General features: G+C 55.9%; 1 protein-coding gene across 3 annotated transcripts; it reads left to right on the top strand.

Moving 5' to 3' along the window:
• The first annotated feature begins 37 nt into the window (after positions 1-37).
• On the top strand, positions 38-25,339 carry SUPT5H (SPT5 homolog, DSIF elongation factor subunit). 3 transcript variants are annotated; one of them, XM_070557732.1, is made up of 30 exons: positions 38-148; positions 405-485; positions 5,118-5,283; positions 9,292-9,357; positions 9,904-9,915; positions 10,414-10,483; positions 10,601-10,669; positions 10,776-10,841; positions 11,129-11,159; positions 11,507-11,575; positions 14,664-14,915; positions 16,071-16,160; positions 16,261-16,331; positions 16,976-17,081; positions 17,297-17,390; positions 17,482-17,618; positions 18,063-18,218; positions 18,314-18,460; positions 19,310-19,456; positions 19,543-19,668; positions 20,546-20,630; positions 20,964-21,083; positions 21,171-21,273; positions 21,359-21,486; positions 21,578-21,683; positions 22,313-22,471; positions 22,583-22,751; positions 22,868-23,071; positions 24,748-24,843; positions 24,917-25,339. In XM_070557732.1, the coding sequence occupies exons 2-30, from the start codon at positions 411-413 to the stop codon at positions 25,058-25,060; spliced, it is 3,264 nt and encodes a 1,087-aa protein (XP_070413833.1). In that variant the 5' UTR covers positions 38-148; positions 405-410; the 3' UTR covers positions 25,061-25,339. The 3 variants fall into 3 exon arrangements, with proteins under 3 accessions (XP_070413833.1, XP_070413836.1, XP_070413835.1); XM_070557735.1 differs by lacking the exon at positions 9,904-9,915; XM_070557734.1 differs by lacking the exon at positions 38-148 and having other exon boundaries at positions 300-485.
• The last annotated feature ends 153 nt before the right edge of the window (positions 25,340-25,492 follow it).

Genomic DNA, 25,492 nt, shown 5'->3' on the forward strand with positions numbered 1-25,492 from the left:
GGACGTGCACGGCAGGTCGAGTCCCGGAAATCTCGCGTTAGGCGAGGCCAACGGATACGTTCTCGCGAGAGGGCACGTCAGTCTCAACTAGGCGTCGTGTGAACAGCAGCTGCTGCCGAGGGTGGAGGTGGAACCGGCGCAGTGAGGGGTGGGTCGGACGCCGAGGTGGCAGACCTGGGGGTCGCCGGGGGCCGGGAAGGCGTAGAAACCAGATTCGGGGATTTGGGGGGTGTAGCAGGTGGCGTACGGGGTCTCTTTTCGGGTTCACGAGGCCAGAACCAGGCTGCCGGAAGTGCGCTAAGGGGTTTTTCTTTTCCCCGGGAACCGGCGGGGAAACTGAGGCTCGGGGTGGGGCTCGGGACTGGGGGACGCGCTGAGGCCGCCGTCTTTTCCTGCAAGAGCAGAAGAAGATGTCGGACAGCGACGACAGCAACTTCTCCGAGGAGGAGGACAGCGAGCGCAGCAGTGACGGCGAGGAGGCCGAGGTCTGTGTCGGGGACGCAGGAGGCGGCCTTGCGCCTGGGGACAGCACCAGGGCAGAAGGGCCCCGGGGGGAGCTCGGAGGGGATCCGAGCGGCCGTGGCCCCTGGGAGCTTCCAGGGTGTCGGGAGAAAGTAGGCAAGCCCAAGACAAGCAGGGGAACAGATGCTGGAGGCTGGGGATGCTCCAGGTACGGGGAGCCAGCAGGCGGTGTGTTTAAAGGACCTGCCATGTGGTAAGCGCTGTTAGTTTTTATTTTCAGGTACGCTCAGTCATTCCAGGAATATCTTTTTAGTGCCTGCTATGTGCTAGGCGCAATTCTTGGCCCTTGGGCTACACCAGTAAACAGAACAGAGTTTAAAAATCTTTGCCCTCCTGGATGTAAAGAAACATAACTGACAACTAAGCGTTTTAGTGAGCTGGAAGGGACTGTGGAGAAAGTGGAGGGGAGAAGGGTAATAGGGAGTCCTGGTTGCACTTTAAATGGGATGATCAGAGTGAGTCTGAGCCGGTGATGTTTGGAAAAAGACTTGTTGGAGGTGAGCAAGGGGGTCGTGGCTTCTGGAAGAAGAATGTTGCAGTCAGGGGCCCCAGCAGGTGTAAAGTGGGGAGCATGTCTGCAGTGTTCAGAAAGTGACAAAGGGTCCCGTTTGTCTGGATCAGAGGGAGTGCAACAGAGAAGTGACTGGAGCTGGATCATGTAGGATCTCGAAGGCTGTGGTGAGGAATTTGTCCTTAACTGAGTGAGAATGTTTCCACTAAAGGGAGGATGTGATCTGATGTTCTGAAAGGATCCTGCCGTTTGGATCTGTTGAATGTCACTGTTTCAGGAACCAAATAACATTTCCTGGGACATCTCTGATTTCTCATATTCTTCTGTTACCGTCTTTTATTTATTTTTGACTTGCTCATTTGTTGAGTGAATAAATGTTCGAACATCTACCGCTGTGTTCCAGATACTTCCTGGGTGTTGGAGAGAGTGGACCCAGGCAGATCTTTGCTTTCACAGAGTTTATGTTTAGTAACCAACAGTTACAAACTAATAAAGAGATGACACGATGATCATAGGTGTCTCGTTTGACCTACAGAAACATAAATTTATTTTTTAAGTTACTTGCTGACACTTGTAAGGGCGATCTCACGTAAAAGTCAAGGTTTCCTGCTTTTTTTGGGAAAATGGGAGGAGCTAGCTACCTGAGACCCAGGATTGTTCTACACAGCACCCCTTTGCTCAAGAGGTGGCAGCCCTCTTGAGAACTGGGAATTTTCTCCAGTTCTTGGGGTCTATCAGTTGCCATTTCTCATCATGCCTGCCTTGTGGCAGATTTAAGAAAGGAGGGGCCGGCCCGGTGGCACAGCAGTTAGGTGCGCATTGTTCTGCTTTGGTGGCCCAGGGTTCGCCGGTTTGGATCCTGGGTGTGGGTATGGCACCGCTTGTCAAGCCATGTTGTGGCAGGCGTCCCACATATAAAGTAGAGGAAGATGGGCGTGGATGTTAGCTCAGGGCCAGTCTTCCTCAGCAAAAAGAGGAGGATTGGCAGCAGATGTTAGCTCATGGCTAATCTTCCTCAAAAAAAAAAGAAAGGGAAAGATTTCACATACCTGTGTCCTGGAAAACATCAGGTAGACGGCAAGTGCCCTGGGTTTCCCTTGAGCTGCTCCCCTTTTTTATGTTGCCTGCTTGCCCTCTGGAGGCATTTGATTGTCAATCCTTGTGTCCTTTGGGGTGTCCTCAGCTTCTAGTGAAGAGTTGGAGGAATTGGGATGCTATGGGGTTGGGGGGGGGGCAAGTGGGAGGAAGCGAGGGAGGGCCTTTGCTCCGAGCCGCAGCGCTGGGTCCTTGGTCTCTGACTCATGGCTTCAAGACACTGCTTGTGGTTACAGCCTGGTGGTAATGAGACCAGGATCCCCAGTTCCTTTTCCTGGCTGGGGCCGTCTGGTTTCCACTGTGCAAGTCTCGCTTCCCCAACACCACACCAGGCTCCTGACTCACCTGCTGGCTCGTCTGCTCTCACCAGATGAGGCAGAAGGGCAGTGTGCGGCCTGCCCTCCCTGCCGGAGAAAGGATTGGATGGGCTTTGCAGACAGCCACGTGTTGGCATGGTCCTTGAAGGACCAGGTCCTGCGGATAGACAGGTGGGGATGACAAGTAACGAGCCCCTGTTGGGGGAATCAGCTGGTTCACCATTCTCAGCCGCAGTAACTTGCTCATTCCTTCATCAGCAAGCGTTCCTTGAGGTCCTGTCCTGTTGGGTTCACAGCCTCCCTCTTGGAGCTCTGTGTCCTGGGGTGGAGATGGTTTTATAAAAAGATGGTTCCTTCAGGGGATGCTGAGGATGGATGATGTAAGAGCACCTTCAAGCCCTGAGGTTAGCAGAGAGATGGTGCGAGCTCTCTCCTCAGGGAGCACGGAGCCAGATTTGGAAAGAAGGCTTTGCCAGGACCGACCCAGGGAAAGGATGACAAGATTTGTAGAAATCATGCTGTGGTGTGGTTGTAGTTTGAGTTGCTAAAGTGTGGGTCGTTGTAAGCAAGTCAGGGTTGTGTAGTAAACCAAAGCTGCTTACGTCGTCTTCTGTTGCTAGCCGTGGGCTGGGTGATGCTAGGGACCCAGCAGCGCCTGGGATAGCCTGGGCCCTGCTCGCAGGGAGCTCACAGCGGTCTGGGCTGTGATGGAGGAAGCCCAGAGGGTTGTGAGCCCAGAGAATGTGCCTGACTTTGCCTGGAGGCGAGAGGGCAGGCATGACTTCCTGGAAGAGGGGCTATTTCGATTGAGGTATGAGTGAGAGGCAGAGGAGAGTGGGTTTTTGAGCAGCGTGGACGATGGACACCGCTGAGAGAGAGAGAGCATGGTCCGAGTGGTTCAGTGTGGCCTGGAGTTAGCATTTGGGAGGAGGAGCCCGAAGGGCCAGCATGGGAGGGAGAGGCAGTGTGCAGTGTGTGCTTCAAGTCCACGCTGCTAGGGGGCTGGTTCCTTACCTGAGGGCAGTGGGGAGCTGTGGGTGTGTTTTAAGCAGGGGACCACGTGATCAGATTTGTGTTTTAGATCAGACTTTCCCAAGACTATAGGATGCATTCCAGCTTGGGGGGGTGACGAGAGGTACTTTTAGGTGGAATAAGGACAAGACTTTAAGCCACCTTGAATCATTTAGTGAGAAAGTGATTTCTTTTTCAGTTGCGTGTCCTGTCTTTTGAGTGGGTCACGGAGAAAGTTTCACTGGGGCAACTGTGTTGTGAACGCCTTTCTGAAATTCGCTAGTCTCTGTGTTTATCAGGCAGAACAGGCCGCAGGCTAGAGCCTGGCACAGGCAACAGCATCAGGCTGGGGCTTAATACCATCGTTTTACTTTTATCTTTGTAGTTGCGTTTTATATGACAAGCTAACCTTTAAAGAGTTTTTATTTCTGAACTATTTGAAAACAGAGAAGTTTCTCTTTTAAATTCAGTAAAAATGTGAGTGAGTTTAAAGAAAATGTCAGATAAATGGGTTGTACTGATGTGGACATGGCAAGAAGTCATGACGTGAATGGGGAAAAGATTGAAGTTTGGGGAACACTGTTTTGCATGGATCACTTCCTTCTGTGGCTGGTACGGAAAGAGGGATTAGAAGGGAGGCGTGGGCAAGGATCCACGTTGTAGAGGGCGAGGCTCTGGCCTTGGCTGGGGACTCTGGGCGTGGGGAAGAAGGGACGGATTGGAGAGCTGGTGTTCAGAAAGCAGAAGGTCAAGAGTGTGGTGCCTGGTGGGAGCTAGAGGAGGCCAGCGCAGGTCTAGCGGAAGGCACTGAGGTCACTTTGGGATGTGGTCGGTGAGACATGCTCAGAGGACATCTGGGGGAGACATTCAGGAGGCTGCTGGCACATGGGGGTCTCTAGTTCTGGAAGAAAGTGGGGGGACTGGAGACAGGTGGTGGTGTCATCTACAGAGACAGGAACTGAGGTGGTGGCAAGTAAACTGGCCCATGGAGAGAGTGCAGGGGAGGAGAAGCAGACTGGGCCCTCGGCCGAGCCCTGGTGGTGGAGGTCAGTGTTTGAGGGGCGAGCAGGGTGCGAAGAGCCTGCAGAGGTGCAGCGAGAGAGGCTGGGGAAGCATCAGGAGAGCGTGATGTGACGGACGCCAAGGGAAGAGCATTTTCATAGGGAGGGAGTAGTGTGGGATGATCTGTGGGTAGGGACCAAAGAATGTCCATGGAATTAGCAACAAGAGGCCGTGAGTGACTTTGGCGAGCAGTGTGGACTGGAAACAGATATGAGAGTCGTTGTCAGGAGATGTCCAAGACCACAGCCCAGGGAGTGGCTGAGATGGCCTGGGGAGTTGTGGAGTGGAAAGCGATGAGGGCCAAGGACCAAACCTCATGGAGCTATAGCGTTTAAAGGCCCGGGGGAGCCTAGCAAGGAGGTCTAGTGGAGGCGGGAGCCCAGGCCAGCTCCCAGCTATTGGTTGGGTGGGTGGTGGTACTGTCACTGAGATAAGGGTGACAGCCGGAGAGGCCTGGCCAGAGTGGAAGGGCGTCTATGCAGAGCAGGGGGCGCTGTGATTGGCCAGGCGGAGCTGAGGTCAGATTTGGGGGTGTGGAACGTGGTATCCGGATTTCGGGGTCCGGAACCCTGGTGCTCTGACCCTCTCCGACCCTGCAGGTAGAGGAGGAGCGGCGGAGTGCGGCAGGCAGTGAGAAGGAGGAAGAGCCCGAGGAGGAAGAGGAGGAGGAAGAGGAGGAGGAATATGACGAGGAAGAGGAGGAGGAAGATGATGACCGGCCCCCCAAGAAACCCCGCCACGGCGGCTTCATTCTGGATGAGGCTGGTATGTCACAGGGCCGGTGAGCGCCGAGCAGAGGCTGCACTTCCACCTTCACTTCCATTTCTTGAATGTGTATTTTTTAGAAGTATTTTCTTTTGGTAACTGTCAGACACACACCATAGCAGGATGGTATGCAGAAGCCCCATGGACCATCACCGAGCGCCAGCGGTTAAAGGCGTAGGACCAAACTCGTGTTGCTTCTTCCTGCTCACTCCCGCCCACCCCTGGATGATGTTGAAGCAAATCCCAAATAGTTAATTTGACCTGAAAAGCATTTCTGTATAGAGTCCTAAAAGATAGATCCTCTTAAAACACACAGTCACAGTACCGTGATCACCCTTTAGAAACTGACGGTACTTGTGCTTGTCATGAAAAGCTCAGACGATCCAGAAGAGACATCAGGATGGGGCAGCAGAGGCCAGCACTTCTGGGTTTCCTCCGGCCTGGCTCTGCTCTTTCCTCCGTGCGGCCCTGAGCGAGTGCTGTCCGTCTCTCTGAGCCTCTTTCCCCTCTGTACAGGGAGACAGGCCGTTCTTCTGTTTCGTCAGGGATAGTCCGAGGATTTGGGGAACCGTGCTTGTGAAGCACGTCAAGCTGCTGGCGGCCCAAAGGGTAGTGCCCAGCCCAGAGCAGGCCCTCGGAAAACCGGGCTGTTCATGGACGTTACATAGGCCCGCATTATGTCTACTGTTGTGTAAACTGCTTTTTTCATTCAACAACTGTGGAGGTAGATACTACATAGATAGCTTAGGGTAAGTGAGTTATTTCGAGTAAAGAAAGTTTTCTAAACAAGTTGTGGTGCATAAGTGCCCCATAAACGTTAGCTGCCATCATCATCGTCATCATCAAAATACGTGTTTTTTCCAATGGCTGCATACTGCTCCATTCTATAATGTGTTTCATTTAACCAGTCTCTTGTTGGACACTGAAGTTGTTTGTGTTTTTCAGTATTATAAGCAGCACTGCCATAAATGTCTTCATGCATATTGAGACGCACAGATGCAAGTTGTTATCTAGACCAGGGGTTCTTTTTGTGTTTTTTGTTTTTTTTAAAAGATTGGCACCTGAGCTAACAACTGCTGCCAATCCTCTTTTTTTTTTTTTCCCTGCGGTTTTTCTCCCCAAATCCCTCCAGCACATAGTTGTGAAGTTTTAGTTGTAGGTCCTTCTGGTTGTGGTACGTGGGACACTGCCTCAGCGTGGTGTGACGAGTGGTGCCATGTCTGCGCCCAGGATCCGAACCAGTGAAACCCTGGGCTGTGGGAAGCGGAGCACACGAACTTAACCACTTGGCCACGGGGCTGGCCCCATCTTTTTGTTTTTTTAAGTATGCTTTTTGGTGAGGAAGATTGGCTCTGAGCTAACATCTGTTGCCGATCTTTCTCTTTTTCTTTTTCCTCCCTCCCCAAAGCCCCAGAACATAGTTACATATCCTAGTTGTAGGTCATTTTAGTTCTTCTTTGTCAGATGCCACCACAGCATGGCTTGATGAATGGTGTGTAGGTCTGCCAAAGCAGAGCGTGCAAACTTAACCGCTCGGCCACAGGGCCGGCGACCATAGACCAGGAATTCTTAACCTTTTTTGTGCTGTGGCCGCTCTTGCAGTCGGGTAAAAGTCTTTGGACCCCTTCTCAGGATCGTGTTCTGAAATGCATTAATAGAATACATAGGATTCCAAAGAGAACAGTTATACTGAACTACAGTATCTAAATGTTGACAGAACATTATGATGTGTGTGCTTCTCTGTTAGCACATTGAAATAAGATTTAGTGGAGCGCCTGATAAGAATCTAATTTTGAAGTAGCAATGAGCGTGAATGGTACTCTGAGATCACTGCAGCTATAGTGTGCTATGAAAATAGCAGGTTTCACTGCCAACACCCCTGTGGTTGGCTGTTCGTAATTGATGGAAATGCTAAATTTACAGTAGATTAGTGGAAATGAAGATGTAGTTTTTTTGTCTGACACAGACCCCACAGATTTTCTACATGGTATATCCTAGAAGTCAAATTGCTGGGCAAAGGGGATACATATTTTTTTTTTAAGATTGGCCCTGAGCTAACATCTGTTGCCAATCTTCTTTTTCTTCTTCTCCCCAAAGACCCCAGTACATAGTTGTATATTCCAGTTGTGGGTCCTTCTAGTTGTCCTGTGCAGGATGTCGCCTCAGCATGGCTTCACGAGCGGTGCTAGGTCCACACCCAGGATCCGAACCAGTGAAAACCTGGGCTGCCAGAGTGGAGTGCGTGAACCCAACCACTCGGCCACAGGGCCGGCCCCAAAGGCTGCATATGTTTGTAAAGCTTTCTGATATCTGTGGCCAAGTGTCAGCCCAGAAGGGTCACACTGGTTGGTACTCCCACCAGCCGTACATGCGAGTGCTTGTTTCCCACACCCGTGGAGAGGCGGCTGACTTGGAGCACCGTCCTCCGTTTTCTTGGGACCCGCTTACCCGAGGGGAAACCAGGGAGCAGAGGGGCAGGAGATGCTCTGGGTGTTCCTGGTTCTTGGAGAGCTTTGGCCCTTTTCCAAAGGCCGAGGGGGTGGGAATCCTTAGAGAAAAGGTCTTAGGTGGCAGATGGGCCCAGATGGAGAGAATGGATGACTTGCCGTCTGGGAAAGATGCAGGCTGCTGGGACACTGTGTGTTGGCGGGAGTGGTGCTGGGCCCTGCCTGGCAGTGCCCGTTGACAGGCAGGGAGCCTGTGACGCAGCAGTTCCTTTTTTAAGAGTTCGCCCTACAGTTAAACTCACATGGGGGCGTAAAGACCTGAGAACAGAGACACTTGCTGCAGCTGCAAATGTTTGGTGACCTAGGTGTCCACTGATGAGAAGGGCCTGGTAAGACGAATTATGGGGCCGATAGTCAGATCGCATATAAGGCACGTGCTGCACGAAGAGCTCCAAGCCAGCATTATTGCCTAGAAAAAGAGAAAGGTACAGAACAGTGTGTTAAAAAATTGTGCGTGGGGGAAATAGTGGTGAGGGGTTTATACACATTTCTTAGGTGTGCACTGATTATCTCTAGACAAGAAGCGGGTCAGAGTCGCCTCTGGGAAAGGGGACTGGGATACGAGGGGTTGGAAATGGGAGGAGACCTTCTGTACACGTACAGCCTCTGTACACTTGGGGTTTTCTCGCCACGTGCAGGTAGCACTGTTGTTTAAGTTTTTAGTCCAACATCTGATACATTCAAAAGAGTGTTTGTAACCTAGCGGAGAGGTTAAGGGATGGACCCTGGAGCCAGGCTGCCTCTCAGGTCTCCGCTGAGAGTCTTCTGGGCAAGTTAGCTGACCTCTCTGGGCCTCAGAGCCCTTCCTGTAAAATCAGGACAATGGTGGTGCCTCCCTCAGGATTGCCAGGAGGATTCAGGGAAGAATATATGGCAAGTACTCAGAATGGGGCAGGGCACACAGTGTGCTCTCAGTAAGTGTGAGCTAACCAACGCACCAGGAACCCTGTCTTTAAAGTAACTCTATACCAGTCTTCCCTTGATAGTTGGGAGGGAAGTTTTCTGCTTTTTTTTTCCCCCCTGAGGAAGATTAGCCTTGAGCTAACTTCTGTTGCCAATCTTCCTCTTTTTTTTTGCTTGAGGAAAATTAGCCCTGAGCTAACATCCATGCCAGTCTTCCCCTGTTTTATATGTGGGTCGCTGCCACAGCATGGCCGATGAGTGGTGTAGGTCCACGCCTGGGATCTGAACCAGCAAACCCAGGCTGCCAGAGTGGAGCATGATGAAATTAACCACTAGGTCAGGGGGCCAGCCCTGCTTTGATCTTTGTTGAAATGGATCTGTGGGTGGGGTGGGGGAGGGGTGGTTTAGAGCCAGATGGGCCTGCACGTGAGAGCTGACCCTGCCGCTTGGAGCAGCTCCTCTGGCAGGTGAAGCTGTCCTCATCTTGGCGGTGGGCTTTGTAGTGCCCGTCTCCCAGAGGAGATGTTTCCTGGGAGCTGTTGTCATGAGGTCACCTTTGCCCCAGCTGCCCCCTGACCACTTGGCCTTCCTCTTTCAGATGTGGATGATGAGTATGAGGATGAGGACCAGTGGGAAGACGGAGCAGAGGACATCCTAGAGAAAGGTGTGTGGGGATCCCCCCTCTGCAAGACCACTGGGAGGTGTGGCCGAGAGGGTCTGGAGAGCCCATGCCCCACCCCCACCCCCATGCCCTGCACCACCCCGCCCCCACCCTCGTCACCTCGCTTCTTTCTGTCGTTGCCAGAGAGACCAGTTCTGCACCTTTTCCTTTTAGGCCCATGAGTTGGGGGGTGGGGGCCATGGGTGTTGTGGGGAGAAGACTCTGGGATCCCAGGGCCCCAGTGAATCCCTTCTGGGGGTTGTAGGGTGGGTGGGCTCTGTCCCAAGATACCCCCCACTTCCTGGGCCACTGCCCCCCACTCCCTGTTATTTTCCGTTCTGTGCGCCTCATACATTTCGGCTTCTCCCCCACCCACCCGGTGCCTGGCCTTTACTTTTGATTTTCAACCTTCCTGTGTCCCTCCCTGTCCCTTGCCCCAACCCATTGGTTGATTTCGCTGCTATAATTTGGCTCATACTTTGTCTGCCCTCGCCCACCACCACCACCACCACCACCACCACCACCACCACCTCCTCTTCCTCCAAGTAGAAGAGATTGAAGGTAAGAGTCTGAAAAGTGTGATTCCCCAGCCCTCCTCCCATATCCTGACATCTCCTTCCTGCCCTCGGCACCCTCCCTCACCCCTAGCCCCTGTCTGGCCCTGGGGGCTCTGGCTCATGTAGAGTCCAGAGTCAGGGGGTTCTGGGGCCAGGTCTCCAGCGGTTGTCAGCCTGGCAAAGTGCGTACATGTTTATGTATGCGTGTGAGCATGGTGGGGGGCAGGGAGGCAGGGATGGGTGGGGTGGGATGGAGAGCAGGGTGTGCTTAGACAGTGGCTGTGAGATGGGGAAGCGCTGGATGTCCCCAACTGCTGGACTTATCCCCAAGTCTTTTTCATGAGTGGCAGGATGCTAAGCAGGACAGAGGAGGAGGGTGAGGGTTGGGCGTTTCCTCAGTGAGGTGTCTCCTGCCCCAGGGCCTGCCTCTGGCCCCACCTCTTTCTCCAGGCCCCTGCTCTTCACCTCCCCTTGTTCACCCCATCTGCCCATTTTTTTGCAGCCTCCAATATCGATAATGTTGTCCTGGACGAAGACCGTTCTGGGGCTCGCCGCCTGCAAAACCTCTGGAGGTACATGGGGAGAGGGAAGTGGCGAGACTGGCTCCCGCAGGGTGACGTGGGGGCAAGTCAGCCCACCCTCCTCTCCTCAACCTTCAATTCATGTTTCCTTTCCTCCTCACACCCCAGGGACCAGCGAGAAGAAGAACTGGGCGAGTATTACATGAAGAAATACGCCAAGTCATCTGTGGGAGAGACGTAAGGGCATGGGATGGGCAGGGAGGGGGGGCGGGAGTAGGGGGTCCCTCGCCAGGGAGGGTCAGGGGCCTCACCCCCTCCTTCCCGACTGCCCCTCTCTCTCCAGGGTGTATGGAGGATCTGATGAGCTCTCGGATGACATCACCCAGCAGCAGCTGCTCCCAGGAGTCAAGTAAGCGGGGCAGGACAGGAGGGCTGCGATGGCAATCTTGTGCAGAGGTGGTGTGCCCACGAGGGTCACTCCCTGAAAAATCAGGACTCCGAGTGACACAGGCAGAGTGGTGGATGAGAGCAGGGCGGGGCAAGTTGGTGCTTTTCTCTCCTTCTTTCTGCTTATGGATGCAAGGCTGGAGAGGGGGAGGGTGTGAGGGAGAGGAGGAAGGATGGGTGTAGGGGTTCGGATGTTTCATGATGAGGAGACAGTTTCACTAATGGGCTTTCTTTTTCTCTCCTATCTAGAGATCCCAATCTGTGGACTGTCAAATGTAAGGTGTGTGCTTTGGCCTCATGGCTTGGGGGAGGCAGGGGAACGAGGAAGGCTGCCTTGTAGGGGAGAACTGTCCATCTGTCTGTCCTGGGTCTCCCTGGCCTGGCAGTCTCTTGGTCCTTCTGTCTCTGCCCCTCCATCATTCTCTCTCCCCTCCCCTCCCCCTCCCTCTCTTGCTATCTCTTGCCTTTTCCTTTTCTCACTCTCTCTCTCTCCATCTCTCTTGTTCCCCTCTCTCTCCTACCTTATCTTTCTTGTCTGATGACTCTGGCTGGTTGGCTACTATCTCCAGCCCCTTTTTCTCTGTCCTGCCCTCCTCATCTCTCTGACGTCTGCTGCTCTCCTTCCAGATCGGGGAAGAGAGGGCCACAGCCATTTCCTTGATGCGCAAGTTCATTGCCTACCAGTTCACGGACACGGTAAGTTGGGTAGGCAGGCAACTTGGGGGTGAGAGACAGGGCAGCGCCCAGAGGGAGGGGCAGTATGGGCTCAAGGGTGCCAGGTGCCCCTTGTGCTGAGCAGTACTGCCTGTTGAGTGAGCTGCTCCAGCTAGAAAGCACCCACTCCCTCGCTCCCTGCATTGAGGCGTTCTTCTGCGCCTCGGAGGTATTGTCCTCATTCTCTCTGCGTTCCTGGCGGGGTTCCGCAGGCCCTGTAGCCCTCTGGAAGGCAGCCATCTAGGCTTTCCTGCCTGAGAGTGAGTTCTGCCTGTCCACCAACCCTGTTGGGCGGCTGTCACCCTCTTCCCATTTGGGAGGGAGTCCTAGGATAGGGCAGCGTGGCCAAGTGGGTCAGGGAGCAGGCCTGTCTGGAGGAGAGTTCCTTCCTTCTCTCTTTCACACGGTCGTCAGACATCCACTGAGGCCCTCCGGGGGCCAATCCCTGCCCTGGGAAATGGTGAGGATACAGCAGTGACCATGCAAGCGCTGGTCCCTGCCCTTCAGGGCTCACGCACAGTCCACAAAACACAAAGTAGTGCCACCTGCATGCAAGGCAGCAGATGCTGCCTTAAGGGCACAGCTCTTTCTTTAGATTGCCAGGTTTCGAATTCAGCCCCTCCACTTCCCAGCTGTGTGACCTTGATCAAGCCGCTTCCCCTCCCTTGGCCCCCTACTTGCCCCTCAGCGTCCTTAGGATTAAATAGCTTTGGCCATGTCCACCCCTCAGCCAGGACTTGTCCCACAGCTTATGTTCAATAAATATAGTTAGGGGCCGCCCTATGGCCGAGTGGTTAAGTTCGCATGCTCTGCTTCGGCGGTGCAGGGTTCAGATCCTGGGCGTGGACATGGCACCGCTTGTCAGGCCACGTTGGGGTGGCGTCCCACATGCCACAACTGGAAGGACCCACAACTAAAAAGTACAACTATGTACCGGGGTGATTTGGGGAGAAAAAAAGCAGGGGGCGGGGAAGAAGATTGGCAACAGTTGTTAGCTCAGGTGCCAATCTTTAAAAAAATAAATATTGTTATTGGCAGAGGTGTAGTTGTCAGTTTTGGAACCGGGGTAAACCCTGTGAAGGGGATCCTCCAAATTCATGAAACGGGGCTGCTAACAGCATGCTGGCTGGCAGCTCTTCATCCAATTCGTGTTAGGCTGAGTCCATAGCTTTCACCTGCCGCAGCAGTGGGTGTGTGTCACTGGGACCACGTGGAGAGTTGCAGGATTTGCAAGTCATGATTTTAATGTGCTCAAACCTCAATCTTGTGCCCAGCGCACAGTTCTCGTGTCTGACCCCATTTGAGTTATGCCTCTGATTATTGTTTATGCTTTTTTTGTTTTTTTTTGAGGAAGATTAGCCCTGAGCTAACATCTGCTGCCAATCCTCCTCTTTTTGCTGAGGAAGACTGGCCCTGAGCTAGCATCCATGCCCATCTTTCTCTACTTTATACATGGGACGCCTACCACAGCATGGCTTGCCATGCGGTGCCATGTCCACACCCGGGATCTGAACCGGTGAAACCTGGGCCGCCGAGAAGCGGAACGTACGAACTTAACTGCTGCGCCACTGGGCCGGCCCCTGTTGTTTATGCTTTTAATGACCAGAGTAGTACATGGATACTGTAGGAGCCCAAATCTCTCCATACCCAAGTCCCATTTTTCAGAAGTAATTACTGTTGCTTTGTGTATTTTTCCAGACCATCTTCTCTGCATATTGAAAAATGTGGTATTTTTTAAAAAAAAAAAACAAAATGGCATTATACATGCATCATTCTGCAGCAAGCCTTCTGTGAACGCCATAATCTTTCCATCCCCAGTAAACATAAGGTTGTTTCCATATTTTATTATCACAACCAAAGCTGAAACAATAATTGGCTTTCTTAAAGACTGAGTTACAGTTCACATGCTGTAAAATTCAGGGTCACGTGTACCATCCTTTTTATGTGTTGCTGGATTCAGTGTTGGAGATCTTTGCCCCTGTGTTCTCGAGGATGCTGGTCTGTAGTTTTTTCCGTATGATGTCTTTGTCTGGTTTAGGTATCAGGGTAGTACTGGATTCGCAGGAGTAGCCGAGAAATGTTCCCTCATCTTCTGTTTTTTGGAAGACTTTGGGAAGGGTTGGTGTTAGTTATTTAAATGTTTGGTAGAATTCACCAGGGAAGCCGTCTAGTCCTGGGCTCTGTGTGTGTGGAGGTTTTTTGATTGCTAATTCAATATCTTTACTTCTTGTAGGTCTAGTCAGATTTCTTTCTTTCCTTCTGCTTGCTTTGAGATTAGTTTCCTCTTTCTTTTCTAGTTTCTTAAGGTGTAGAAGGTTAGGTTCATTGATTTGGGATTTTTTCCCCCTTTTTTTAAGTTTTAACCGCTCAATTGTATCGCCTGGTATGGTTAAGCCATAATTTACCTTGAAGCATGGCTTTTTCTGCATCCTGTAAGTTGTTTTTTTTTTTTTTGAGGAAGATTAGCCCTGAGCTAATGTCCGCCACCAATCCTCTTTTTGCTGAGGAAGAGTGGCCCTGAGCTAACATCCATGCCCATCTTCCTCTACTTTATACGTGGGACGCCTACCACAGCATGGCTTTTGCCAAGCGGTGCCATGTCCGCACCCGGGATCTGAACTGGCGAACCCTGGGCTGCCGAGAAGCAGAACGTGCATACTTAACCCCCGCACCACCGGCCCAGCCCCCAACTGTTGTCTTAAAGTCTCTTCTGTCTGCTGTTAGTACAGCCATTCCAGCTCTCTCTGGTTCTACTTGCTTTTTACACCTAACACATGTTGAGTGTCTTTCTCTGTCACTCTGTGTAGGTCCATCTCATTCTTTTAACCGCTCAATTGTATCGCCTGGTATGGTTAAGCCATAATTTAACAAACCCCTCTTTGGGGGAATTTCCAAACATCCCGTCACGTTTGTTTGCTGTAGTGAATAACCCTGCGGTGAATGTACGCGTGTCCGTGTCGTTGCGCCAGCGTGTTTGTGTGGGAGGAACTCCTGGAAGAGAGACTGCTGAGGTGGCGGTCGCACCGTCCCCCCAGCTGTGCCTCACTGTGCCCCGCCGCCCGGCCCCCAGCCCCTGCAGATCAAGTCGGTCGTGGCCCCCGAGCATGTGAAGGGCTATATCTACGTGGAGGCCTACAAGCAGACCCACGTGAAGCAGGCCATCGAGGGCGTGGGCAACCTACGGCTCGGCTACTGGAACCAGCAGATGGTGCCCATCAAGGAGATGACGGACGTGCTCAAAGTGGTGAAGGAGGTGGCCAACCTGAAGCCCAAGTCCTGGGTCCGCCTCAAGCGGGGCATCTATAAGGACGACATCGCCCAGGTGCCTGGGTCGGGGGATGCCAAGGGGGCCTGAGCTCCTTCATGCTCTGCTCCTCTCTTCTGTCCTTCTCTCCTCTTTTGTCCCGCCCAGGCCCCTTCCTAGTGCAAGGAGCAGAACCCTAGTGAGATTGGTGAGGCAGAGCCTGGGTTTTGTTGAGAGCACGCAGGAAACGGATGGCCATCTTCCATGGGTGTTAAGCCAAGACCTGAAGGAGGAGCGGGCGTGAGCCGGGGGAGTTCTCGGGGAAGAGTGTCATGGCCGAAGGAGCGGCCCGGGAGATAGGCCCCTCACTGGCTGAAGCGGATGAGCAAGGGCAGGCAGCAGGGCCTTGTGGCCCATCTCCGGGCTGGCTTTTACTGGAGTAAGATGGGAGGGTTCCAAGGGACCCAGTGTGACTTGGATTTTAATAGGATTACTCTGGTGGCTGTGTTGAGAATAGACTGGTTGTCCTCAAGCAGGGTCGATGTTGCCCTCAGAGGACATTCAGCAATGGAGGGAGACATTTTGGGTTGTTTCAACCGGGGAGGGAGTTGATTCCAGCATCTAGTGGGTAGAAGCCAGGGATGCTGCTAACATCCCGCAAGGCACAGGACAGCCCCCACGACAAGGGATTGGCTGGCTGAGAAACCCTGGAATAGACTGGATGGGGCCGCAGGAGGAGGGAGACGAGCAAGGAGGCTGCTGCCGTGGTCCAGGTGGCAGGGGCTGGTGGGGCAGGACAAGGCTGTCGTAGAGGAGGCGGGAGGAGGTCAGATGTCTTGAAGGCGGAGCTGACAGAAATGATTTGCTCACAGATTGGATACGGGTGTCAGAGAGAGAAAGGAGTCAGGAGTGACTCCCAGGTTGTGTGCCTGAGCAGAAGGGAGGACAGAGACGGAGAAGACCGGGAGAGGAGCAGGTCTGGCGGAGCTCAGGAGTGTCGTTGGGGCGGGGCTGGTCTAAGGCACCTTTTAGGTCCACATGGAGGTGTCAAGCGGGCAGTGGATGTTCAGTTTCAGGGCCAAGGGGAGACAGACCGGAGAGAGAATTTGGGGAGTCTCCAGCAGTCTGATTTCTTCCCCATCACCCGCTGTCCCTTGCCCATGTCCTTGTTCTTCCTGTGTCTGGGCTCAGGGAGGGAGGGCCAGGCCCGTGCTGACCGCCTGTCCTTCCCAGGTGGATTACGTGGAGCCCAGCCAGAACACCATCTCCCTGAAGATGATCCCGCGCATTGACTACGACCGCATCAAGGCCCGCATGAGCTTGGTACCCTGGGTCACCTGCCAGCGGGGAGGGATGCTTGAGCCCTGCCGGTGGCCCGGCCCTCCTCCCTCACCCTGCCCACCCTTGTCCCTTTGCTCCACAGAAAGACTGGTTTGCCAAAAGGAAGAAGTTTAAGCGGCCTCCGCAGAGGCTCTTTGATGCCGAGAAGATCAGGTGAGTGTCCTCGGGGGCTGGCTGGGTCCCCAGAGCTGTCGTGCAGGAGGTGCCTCTGCCGCTTCCCACACAGGGATGGGCCCCTCACGGGTTAGTCTGTGAGTGGCTAGCTGGCAGTGTAGCCTCAGCCACGTTACTTACCATCCCGTGTCGCTGAGGTCTTGTGTGTCCAGGCCGGGCACAGGCTGAGTGGCCCGTGAACATTAACTTCTCACGGTCCAGAACTTTGTCCAACCGGTATTTGCCGAGTGCCTGCGACAGGCATGCAGGCAGTGTTGTCGGGGAAATCGGGGAAGGAGCAGTGAACACAAGGGGTCAAGTCCCTGCCCCTCTGGAGCTGCCGCTCTAGTTAGGGAGATGGATCAAACAGCAGCTCGTCCGGCGGTGACATGTGCTGTGGTGAAAATAAAGCCGAGGCAGGGGCAGCGGAGTGCGGGGGTTGGGCGGGGGGGGGCTGTGCGCCCCTCCCTCGAGGCGGGGCTCTTGGGCTCTCTGAGAGGCCACTGCTGCCAAGATGGCGTGTGTTGGGATGGGATGGGTCAGCCATCCTGTGGCCCTCCTCCCCTTTGCCGGCTCGGGAGACTGCGGCACAGCAAGACTCTCCCCTAACCTCCCCTTCCAATCTGTCCCCCACAAAATCCCAGGTCCCTGGGGGGCGATGTTGCCTCTGATGGTGACTTCCTCATCTTCGAGGGGAACCGTTACAGCCGGAAGGGCTTTTTGTTCAAGAGCTTTGCCATGTCTGCTGTGGTGAGGATCCCAGAGTGGGTCATGCTAATGGCGGTGGGGAGCGAGGAGGCTCCTGCAGCCCAGGCCCCAGGGCAGTGGGTTCTCCGGGTGCTGGATGATCCTCAAGTCAGGAGCGTCCCTAGGGGAATGATTCTCACTGTCCCTAGCCCTCTCAGCCGGCTGTGACACTGACCTCTGTCTCCTTCCTCCTCTTACCCGCGTCCCCCGGGGCTCAGATCACAGAGGGTGTGAAGCCCACACTCTCGGAGCTGGAGAAGTTTGAGGACCAGCCGGAAGGCATCGACCTGGAGGTGGTGACTGAGAGCACAGGTATTTGGTCCCCGTCAGTAACCCCGACCAAGGGGGCAGGGGTGGCCCATGGCCGGCAGCCCCCAAGTCAGCCCTGTGTCTGTCCCCGCAGGGAAGGAGCGTGAGCACAACTTCCAACCTGGGGACAACGTGGAGGTGTGTGAGGGCGAGCTCATCAACCTGCAGGGCAAGATCCTCAGCGTGGACGGCAACAAGATCACCATCATGCCCAAGCACGAGGACCTCAAGGTGGGCGCCCTGCTGCCCGTACGGGGGTACTGGGTGGAGGCTGTGCTGGAAGCGTGGAGTCATCTGTGGGGGTGCTGGGTTTAGTTTGCTTAGGGGGGCAGTGTGTGTGTGTCTCTGAGGGCTTGTCCAGGCTAGCACGGTGTGCTGGGGGGAGGCTGTCTCCAGGGGCATCTGAGGAGGCATCTAGTCTGGTGTCATGTGTCTGGGAGACAGGCTGTCTCTGCGGGGTAAAGGGTCGTCCAGGCTGATACCCTGGGTCTGAGATCAGCTGTCTGGGGCCATCCGAGGGTTGTCCAGGTGCCCTGAAGCAGTCTGTGGCGTGAGCCTGGAGTGGGTTTTGGCCAGTGTCTTTCCCCAGAACATGAGTGCATTCTGAAGAGGCTGGGCAGGTGGGTTGTGGTGGCTTCCCCTCGCTTGCTCACTGTCCCCACCCCCAATCCCCAGGACATGCTGGAGTTCCCGGCCCAGGAGCTTCGGAAGTACTTCAAGATGGGGGACCACGTGAAAGTGATTGCTGGCCGCTTCGAGGGCGACACGGGCCTCATCGTGCGGGTGGAGGAGAACTTCGTCATCCTCTTCTCCGACCTCACCATGCATGAGGTAGGTGCGGGGCCGGGGGGGGCGCGTATGCCAAGAGGGGTCCAGGCAGATGACCCACTGGGACCCTGCTTCACCCGTTTCCTGTGTCTTGGCAGCTGAAGGTGCTCCCCCGGGACCTGCAGCTCTGCTCGGAGACGGCGTCAGGCGTGGATGTCGGGGGCCAGCACGAATGGGGGGAGCTGGTGCAGCTGGACCCCCAGACCGTGGGCGTTATCGTGCGGCTGGAGCGGGAGACCTTCCAGGTGGGTGTGTTGCACTCGGGGGCGGGGCTTACTTTTAGGGGGCTTGCTCTCCCTTGAGCTCCTTGTCCTGGGAGGTGGAGAACATTGTGGCTGAGAACACACGAGGTTACAGAGCTGGCGCTGTCACCCCTGGCTGGCTGTGTGATACTGGGCAAGTGGCTGGTCATTCATCCTCTCTGTGCCTCAGTTTTGCACCCTGTGAAATGGAGAAGATGGCAGCATCCACTTCATCCGTTGTGACTGACTCCCTGAGATCAGATATGCACCCTGGCATTCGGTGCTTGTTCAACCACTGGGTCCTGCACGTGCCCTCCTCCCCTTCCCCATGGATGTGGGGGCCACGGAACATAGTGCTTAGGGCCCTGGGCTCTGGATTCAAAGCTCAGCTCTGTTGCTTCCATGCTGTGTGACCCTGGGCTGGTGACTCGCCCTCTCTGGGCCTGAGATTTCCCGTCTGTAAGAGGGTGAAAACATCCATCTCAGAGGGAAGTTTTGAGGCTTCAGTGAAATCTTATACGTGAGGAATTTAGCATGGGGCCTGGCACAAGGTGATGAGTAAACATTAGCTATTATGTTAACATCGACCCTCTGCCTATGTCTCAGGTCCCTGATGCTCAGTTGGGGTGGAGTCTCCTCCCAAAGGGTGTTTTGCAATGACTGGGAACATTTCTGGTTGACCCAGTGCCTGGAGGGTGGCGCTCTGCCATTGCCTGCCCCAGAGCCAGGGAGTCTAGAAGTCCTGTAGAGCTGGGGACAGTCTCCCACAGGGAAGGACCATCCCGCTTTAGGGAAGCCCTGCTCCATGTCGCCCCTTCCCACCCTCACCCCCAGCACCCCCTCCGTCCCTAGGTGCTGAATATGTACGGGAAGGTGGTGACGGTCAGGCACCAGGCCGTGACCCGGAAGAAGGACAACCGCTTTGCTGTGGCCCTGGACTCCGAGCAGAACAACATCCACGTGAAAGACATCGTCAAGGTCATTGACGGCCCCCACTCAGTGAGTACGAGCTCCCGCCCGTCCCTGCGTCCGAAAGAGCTGGGCTGGGGCGTGGCCACGAGAGTGACCGTCCTTTCCTCGCCCAGGGCCGGGAGGGCGAGATTCGCCACCTCTTCCGCAGCTTCGCCTTCCTGCACTGCAAGAAACTGGTGGAGAACGGGGGCATGTTTGTCTGCAAGACCCGCCACCTGGTGCTGGCGGGGGGCTCGAAGGTGAGGCCGGCACGCGCACCCTGCCTGGCATGGCTCTCCGGCCTTCGCTGACCCCAGGAGTGACAAGAGCGGGCTTGTGAGAGATGAGGAGGGCAGTGTCAGTGTCAGGTCCTTGGCCAAGTATGAAGAAAAGGTTTATTGGCATCGGGGCTGTTTACCAAATCACTCACTCATTCGGTTTTATTGAGCCCCTGGGAGGGGCCAGACAGTGGAGCTAGAGCAGGAAGGAGAGAAAAATCTCTGCCCTCCTAGAGCTGCGGCTCCGGAGATACATACACACATACCCTGCACAACGTGAGGTGGTGGCAGGCACGCTGAAGAGAAACCAAACAGGATAAGGAGACAGAGCACCATGGGCCGCTGTGTCAGATGGAGGGGGTTAAAGAAAGGCCTCCTTGAGGAGGAGACATTTGAGCAGAAGCCTGAATGAAGGGATGGAGAGCCACATGAATAGCTCAGGGGGACAGCAGGTGCAAAGGCCCTGAGGTAGGACTTGTAGGAAAGTTGCATAGAACCAGGTCTCAGAAAGGAGATCAGGCCTAGGGGCCGGGTTGCCGGGACCGGGAGGTGGTTTCCTCAGGGCCCTGCAGGTGGGATGACGAGTGCCCGTGGCTTGTAGTGTTTGTGTCACTAGGGTTTAAATTCCTCACTACCACAGTTCAGTCCCACTTCTTGGCCAGGTGAGGCCCGGGCCTCTTGGGTGACAGCCCCACATGGCATAGGAGTGGCAGTTTCCCCAAAGGGAAATCGAGGCACTGTCACTAGGAGGGAGGGATGGCTGCTGGGCAGGTTCAAGCAGGAACTCTTCCCAAATGGAGGCAGGCAGTGTGGCGCGGGGGCCGGGAGCCTGCCAGTTTACTTCTTGCCCCTCCCCCAGCCCCGAGATGTGACCAACTTCACCGTGGGTGGCTTTGCCCCCATGAGCCCCCGGATCAGCAGCCCCATGCACCCGAGTACTGGAGGTGAGGGGGAGTTGGGGTGGGGATGTGTGGGGGATGGGGGAGGTAGGTTGTCGGCCCACACTCACTGAGCGCCTGCTCTGGCCCGGGCCGACCATGATGGCGCTCACAGCTCACGAGAGACCAGACCCCACCCCACAGGGCAGCCCAGCGTGGTCAGGGCTGCCATGGGAAAGCCCAGGGCTCTGGTGGGGGGAGCCCAGAGGAGGCTCCTAACCCCTGGGGGATGGGGGGAGTCAAGCAGGTAAAGAGGGGGTTTGAGGGTGCCCTGGCTCTGGCTACAGCATGTGAGGGGAGGGCACGGCCCTGGGGACTGGTGACCTTCTTCCTCCCCAGGTCAGCGCGGCGGCTTTGGCAGCCCAGGTGGTGGCAGTGGTGGCATGAGCAGGGGCCGGGGGCGGAGAGACAACGAGCTCATCGGCCAGACTGTGCGCATCTCCCAGGGGCCCTACAAAGGTGAGGGCCTTTGCAGGGCTACGTGGAGGCCGGGGGAGGGGCCTGGTGAAGGAGAGCCCCCTGCCTGAGCTCCTACCTCTCCCCCAGGCTACATTGGCGTGGTGAAGGATGCTACTGAGTCCACAGCCCGAGTGGAGCTGCACTCCACCTGCCAGACCATCTCTGTGGACCGTCAGCGGCTCACCACGGTGTACGGGCCGGGCCAGGCCAGGGCCGGGAGGGGGCTGCTGGGCAGTGGGAGGGCCCTGCTCATCCTGCTGGTTCTGTGTGCACAGGGGCTCACGGCGCCCGGGTGGCATGACCTCTACCTATGGGCGGACGCCCATGTACGGCTCCCAGACGCCCATGTACGGCTCCGGCTCCCGCACACCCATGTACGGCTCTCAGACACCTCTCCAGGATGGTGAGCGCTCCCCAGGGGAGAGGGATGAGGGGCCACAAGGGGACTGGAGACAGGACAGGACTGACGGACATAAGCTTCTCTCCCGTTCCAGGCAGCCGCACCCCGCATTACGGCTCGCAGACGCCCCTGCATGACGGCAGCCGCACGCCTGCCCAGAGTGGGGCCTGGGACCCCAACAACCCTAACACGCCGTCACGGTGAGGGCCCGGAGCTGCATGGGGGGCAGGGTTCCCTGAGCCAGTAGGAGGGGTCTGCGTGACCCACCGTGAATTGTCTGCTCCCAGCCCCAGGCTGGTCATGTGCAGGCATCAGCATGGCTGGGGCAGGATAATCTCTCTAGCCCCGACCACAGTAGGGTGCTCTGGTTAAAACCTGGGCTTGGCGGGGGCTGGCCCCGTGGCCGAGTGGTTGTCCATGCGCTCCGCTTTGGCAGGGTTTCGTCGGTTTGGATCATGGGCGCGGACATGGCACCACTCATTAGGCCATGCTGAGGCGGCATCCCACATGCCACAACTAGAAAGACCTACAACTAAAAATATACAACTATGTACTGGGGGGGGATTTGGGGAGAAAAAGCAGAAAAAAAAACCCAAAACCTGGGCTTGGGGACAGAGTGGGTGACCTCGGTCATGTGACTGGCTGTGTGACCTTGGGCAGGCAGCCTCACCTCTGCTTCCCGGGGTCCTCAGCTGTTAGATGATGCTTCAGGGCTGTCACTGAGGACAGAGTTGCCTGGGGTCTGTCTTGCACCAGGGCTGTTCTGGAAGCACCTGCAACATTGTTGTGATCACCACAGTCATTCTCAACACACTTCTCTCCCCAACAGGGCTGAGGAAGAGTATGAATACGCCTTCGATGACGAGCCCACCCCATCCCCACAGGCCTACGGGGGCACCCCCAACCCCCAGACACCTGGCTACCCAGACCCCTCGTCCCCACAGGTCAACCCCCAGTACAACCCGCAGACACCAGGGACGCCAGCCATGTGAGTCCACCGCAGCTAGCGCTCATCATCCCCTCCCCACTGCCACCATCTCCTCTCTCCCCTGCCGTCCCCAGTCCCCAACCAGTGCCCCCTCCTCTCCTGTCTCTGCAGGTACAATACAGACCAGTTCTCCCCCTATGCCGCCCCCTCCCCGCAAGGCTCCTACCAGCCCAGCCCCAGCCCCCAGAGCTACCACCAGGTGGCGCCAAGCCCAGCAGGCTACCAGAACACCCACTCTCCAGCCAGCTACCACCCCACGCCCTCGCCCATGGCCTATCAGGTACTGGTCAGCTTGCAGGCGCCTGAGAGTGGTGGGCTAAGGTGGGCCCTGGGCCTGGACGGACAGCCAGGCCAGATGACCTATTCCCAATGACACCGTCCCCCTTTCCCCTACAGGCCAGCCCCAGCCCGAGCCCTGTTGGCTACAGTCCGATGACACCCGGAGCTCCCTCCCCTGGTGGCTACAACCCGCACACACCGGGCTCAGGCATTGAGCAGAACTCCAGCGACTGGGTCACCACTGACATCCAGGTGAAGGTGCGGGACACCTACCTGGACACGCAGGTGGTGGGGCAGACAGGCGTCATCCGCAGCGTGACGGTAAGCGGGCCCAGGCGGGCAGGTGGGCAGGCGTCCTCTCTTTTGGGGTCCCCAGTCTCTCTGGTTGCTGGGTTTTTTCTTTTCAACTGTCTAACCACATCTTCCAGCACCCATTTACAGCTGGAAAAGCAGATGTGGAAAGGTTTGGCACGCAGGCTCCGCAAGGCGGATCCCTGCCTGTTGTGCTCCTGGCTGGGGCCCCGGGAGCCTGGCTCCTCTCTCACGTTCTCCCTGAGATCAGCGCAGTCACGGGACCCAGTGCTCCCTGTGCCAGGCTGCTCCCACCCTGGGCTCCCCCTGCTCCACTGCTGGCCTCTCCAGTCTCCAGCATCCCTGATTTCCCTCCAGCCGCAGGGCCTGTGCTCGTCACTTTCCGTGCCCAGAACTCTCTTCCTTCCGTTCTTTGGCCGCTTCACTCCTCCTCCAGGGACGCACTAGGCTGTTTCAGGCTGTCTCTCGTAGGTCCGGGTCATGCCCTTTCGTGTTATCTACCTGCGGCCTAAACGCTTGCCGTTTACCCTGCCGTGATTCTTTGATTGCTAAGCCAGAATTTTATTCCTACAGAGCACCAGTTCCTAGACTAGGGACTGGCACCTTACTGGTCCTCTGATGAGTATTAATTAAATTAATTAAACAAGCACTGGAGACCAAGACAGCTCCAGGCTCCGGCCTCACATACCTCACTTTCCAGTTGGGGAGACAGACATGTCCCAATACAGTGACAGCTCAAGTGGCCAGAGCTGGGATGCAGGAAGTCCAGAGGGCCAGGGGAGCCCTGTGAACCTAGAAGAGGCACCTGACCCAACTTCGGAGGGGGTCAGGGAGGGCTTCCTGGAGAAGGAGACATCTGTGCTGAGACCTGAAGAATGAATAGGAGTAAGCCCAGAGATGGCTAGGGAATGGCTTAAGTGTGTTCCAGAAAGGGGCTGTGCAAAGGCCTGGAGGTGAGGGAGAGCCTGGCACATTTGGGGAGTAAGTGTGTTCATTGTGGCTGGAACATAAACAGCCAAGGGGGAAGGTGAGTGCTGAGGTCAGAGGCCTGGCTGGGGCCAGGTCACATGCCAGCCAGGGAACTTGGACTGTGTCCTGAGGGGACTGGCGGTCCTGGGGGAATCTGGTTTGGAATTAATTCTGTCCATTGCTCTATCAGGGAGGGATTAGGGGTGGTGAGACTGGGGGCTGGGAGCCCAGGGGGAGGTCAGGCTGCACTACAGGACGGTGGGGAAAAGGGGGAGGGAGGTGGGAGAGACCCCGGGAGGCTGAATGGACGGGCCTCGGAGCTGGTGTTTGTCAGTGAAGGAGCTGACCAAGACAAGGTCCAGAGCTCTGCCTGGGACCAGGGACCGTGGGGCCATCCCTGAGACGGGGACCCAGGAGGAGGAGCAAGTGTGGGGAAGAAGCTGAGGCCAGTTTGGGACACGCAGAGCCTGACAGGCAGTCTCCCTTTTGGCCCAAGTTAGCTTCATCCTGGTGCTTCCCTTGCTGAGCTGGTCACACCGCCCCCCCCACCACACACTCCCAGACTTGGAACCAGGCCCAGCCTTGGCCTTTCCTGCCCCCGTGTCACCTTGGGAAAGTGACTTCTCAGAATGAGCCCCGAGCCTGTGTCCCCTGAGCACAGACGTCAGTCCTGTGTTGGGAATAGGCTGGGCTGACCAGGCTGTCCTCACTCCCAGGGAGGCATGTGCTCCGTGTATCTGAAGGACAGTGAGAAGGTGGTCAGCATCTCCAGCGAGCACCTGGAGCCCATCACCCCCACCAAGAACAACAAGGTAAGGGGGGGGCAAGGGGCACGGGGGCACTGGGCTGCTGACCTGGACCCTGACCCCCTGCCCCCCCCATCAGGTGAAGGTGATCCTGGGTGAGGATCGGGAAGCCACAGGTGTCCTGCTGAGCATCGATGGTGAGGACGGCATCGTCCGCATGGACCTTGACGAACAGCTCAAGATCCTCAACCTCCGCTTCCTGGGGAAGCTCCTGGAGGCCTGAGGCAGGCAGGGCGCGTGGACTTGGGCAGAAACCTGGCAGGCAGAGAGTGCCCCTCCTTCCTTCCCCGGCCTTTGGCTCTGACGCGGGATCTGGGCCTGGTGTAGGGCTAGCCTGATTGTTCAGGATTTCTTCTATTTTCCTTTCTGGGTTCTTATCTCCCTCCCTGATGTTCATGGGAATGAGAGTAGAGTCTGGGGGAGGGTCCCCACCTTCTTGTACCCCCCTTCCCCAGCTTGCTTTTGTGTTACGGTCTTTCAATAAAAAGCTGTTTGGTCAAAAGCCCTGTGTGTGTGTGTGTGTGTGTGTGTGTGTGTGTGGCAAGGGGGCGCTGGGGTCTGGGTTGTAGGTGAGGCCATTTGCAGACCTCACTAACTTCCTTGCTTTGTGGTCTTGGGCAAGTGACTGGGTCTTACCTAAGCCTCAGTTTTCCCA

The sequence above is a fragment of the Equus przewalskii genome, chromosome 9 (assembly GCF_037783145.1).
Source record: "Equus przewalskii isolate Varuska chromosome 9, EquPr2, whole genome shotgun sequence".
Lineage (NCBI taxonomy): Eukaryota > Metazoa > Chordata > Mammalia > Perissodactyla > Equidae > Equus > Equus przewalskii.

Excerpts from the sequence above, each read along its gene's own strand:
- SUPT5H (XM_070557732.1), top strand. The coding sequence starts at position 411 with ATGTCGGACAGCGACGACAGCAACTTCTCCGAGGAGGAGGACAGCGAG. Across the intron at positions 10,842-11,128 it reads CAGCTGCTCCCAGGAGTCAA|AGATCCCAATCTGTGGACTG; the intron begins GTAAGCGGGGCA and ends TCTCCTATCTAG. Across the intron at positions 17,082-17,296 it reads GCTTTGCCATGTCTGCTGTG|ATCACAGAGGGTGTGAAGCC; the intron begins GTGAGGATCCCA and ends CCCGGGGCTCAG.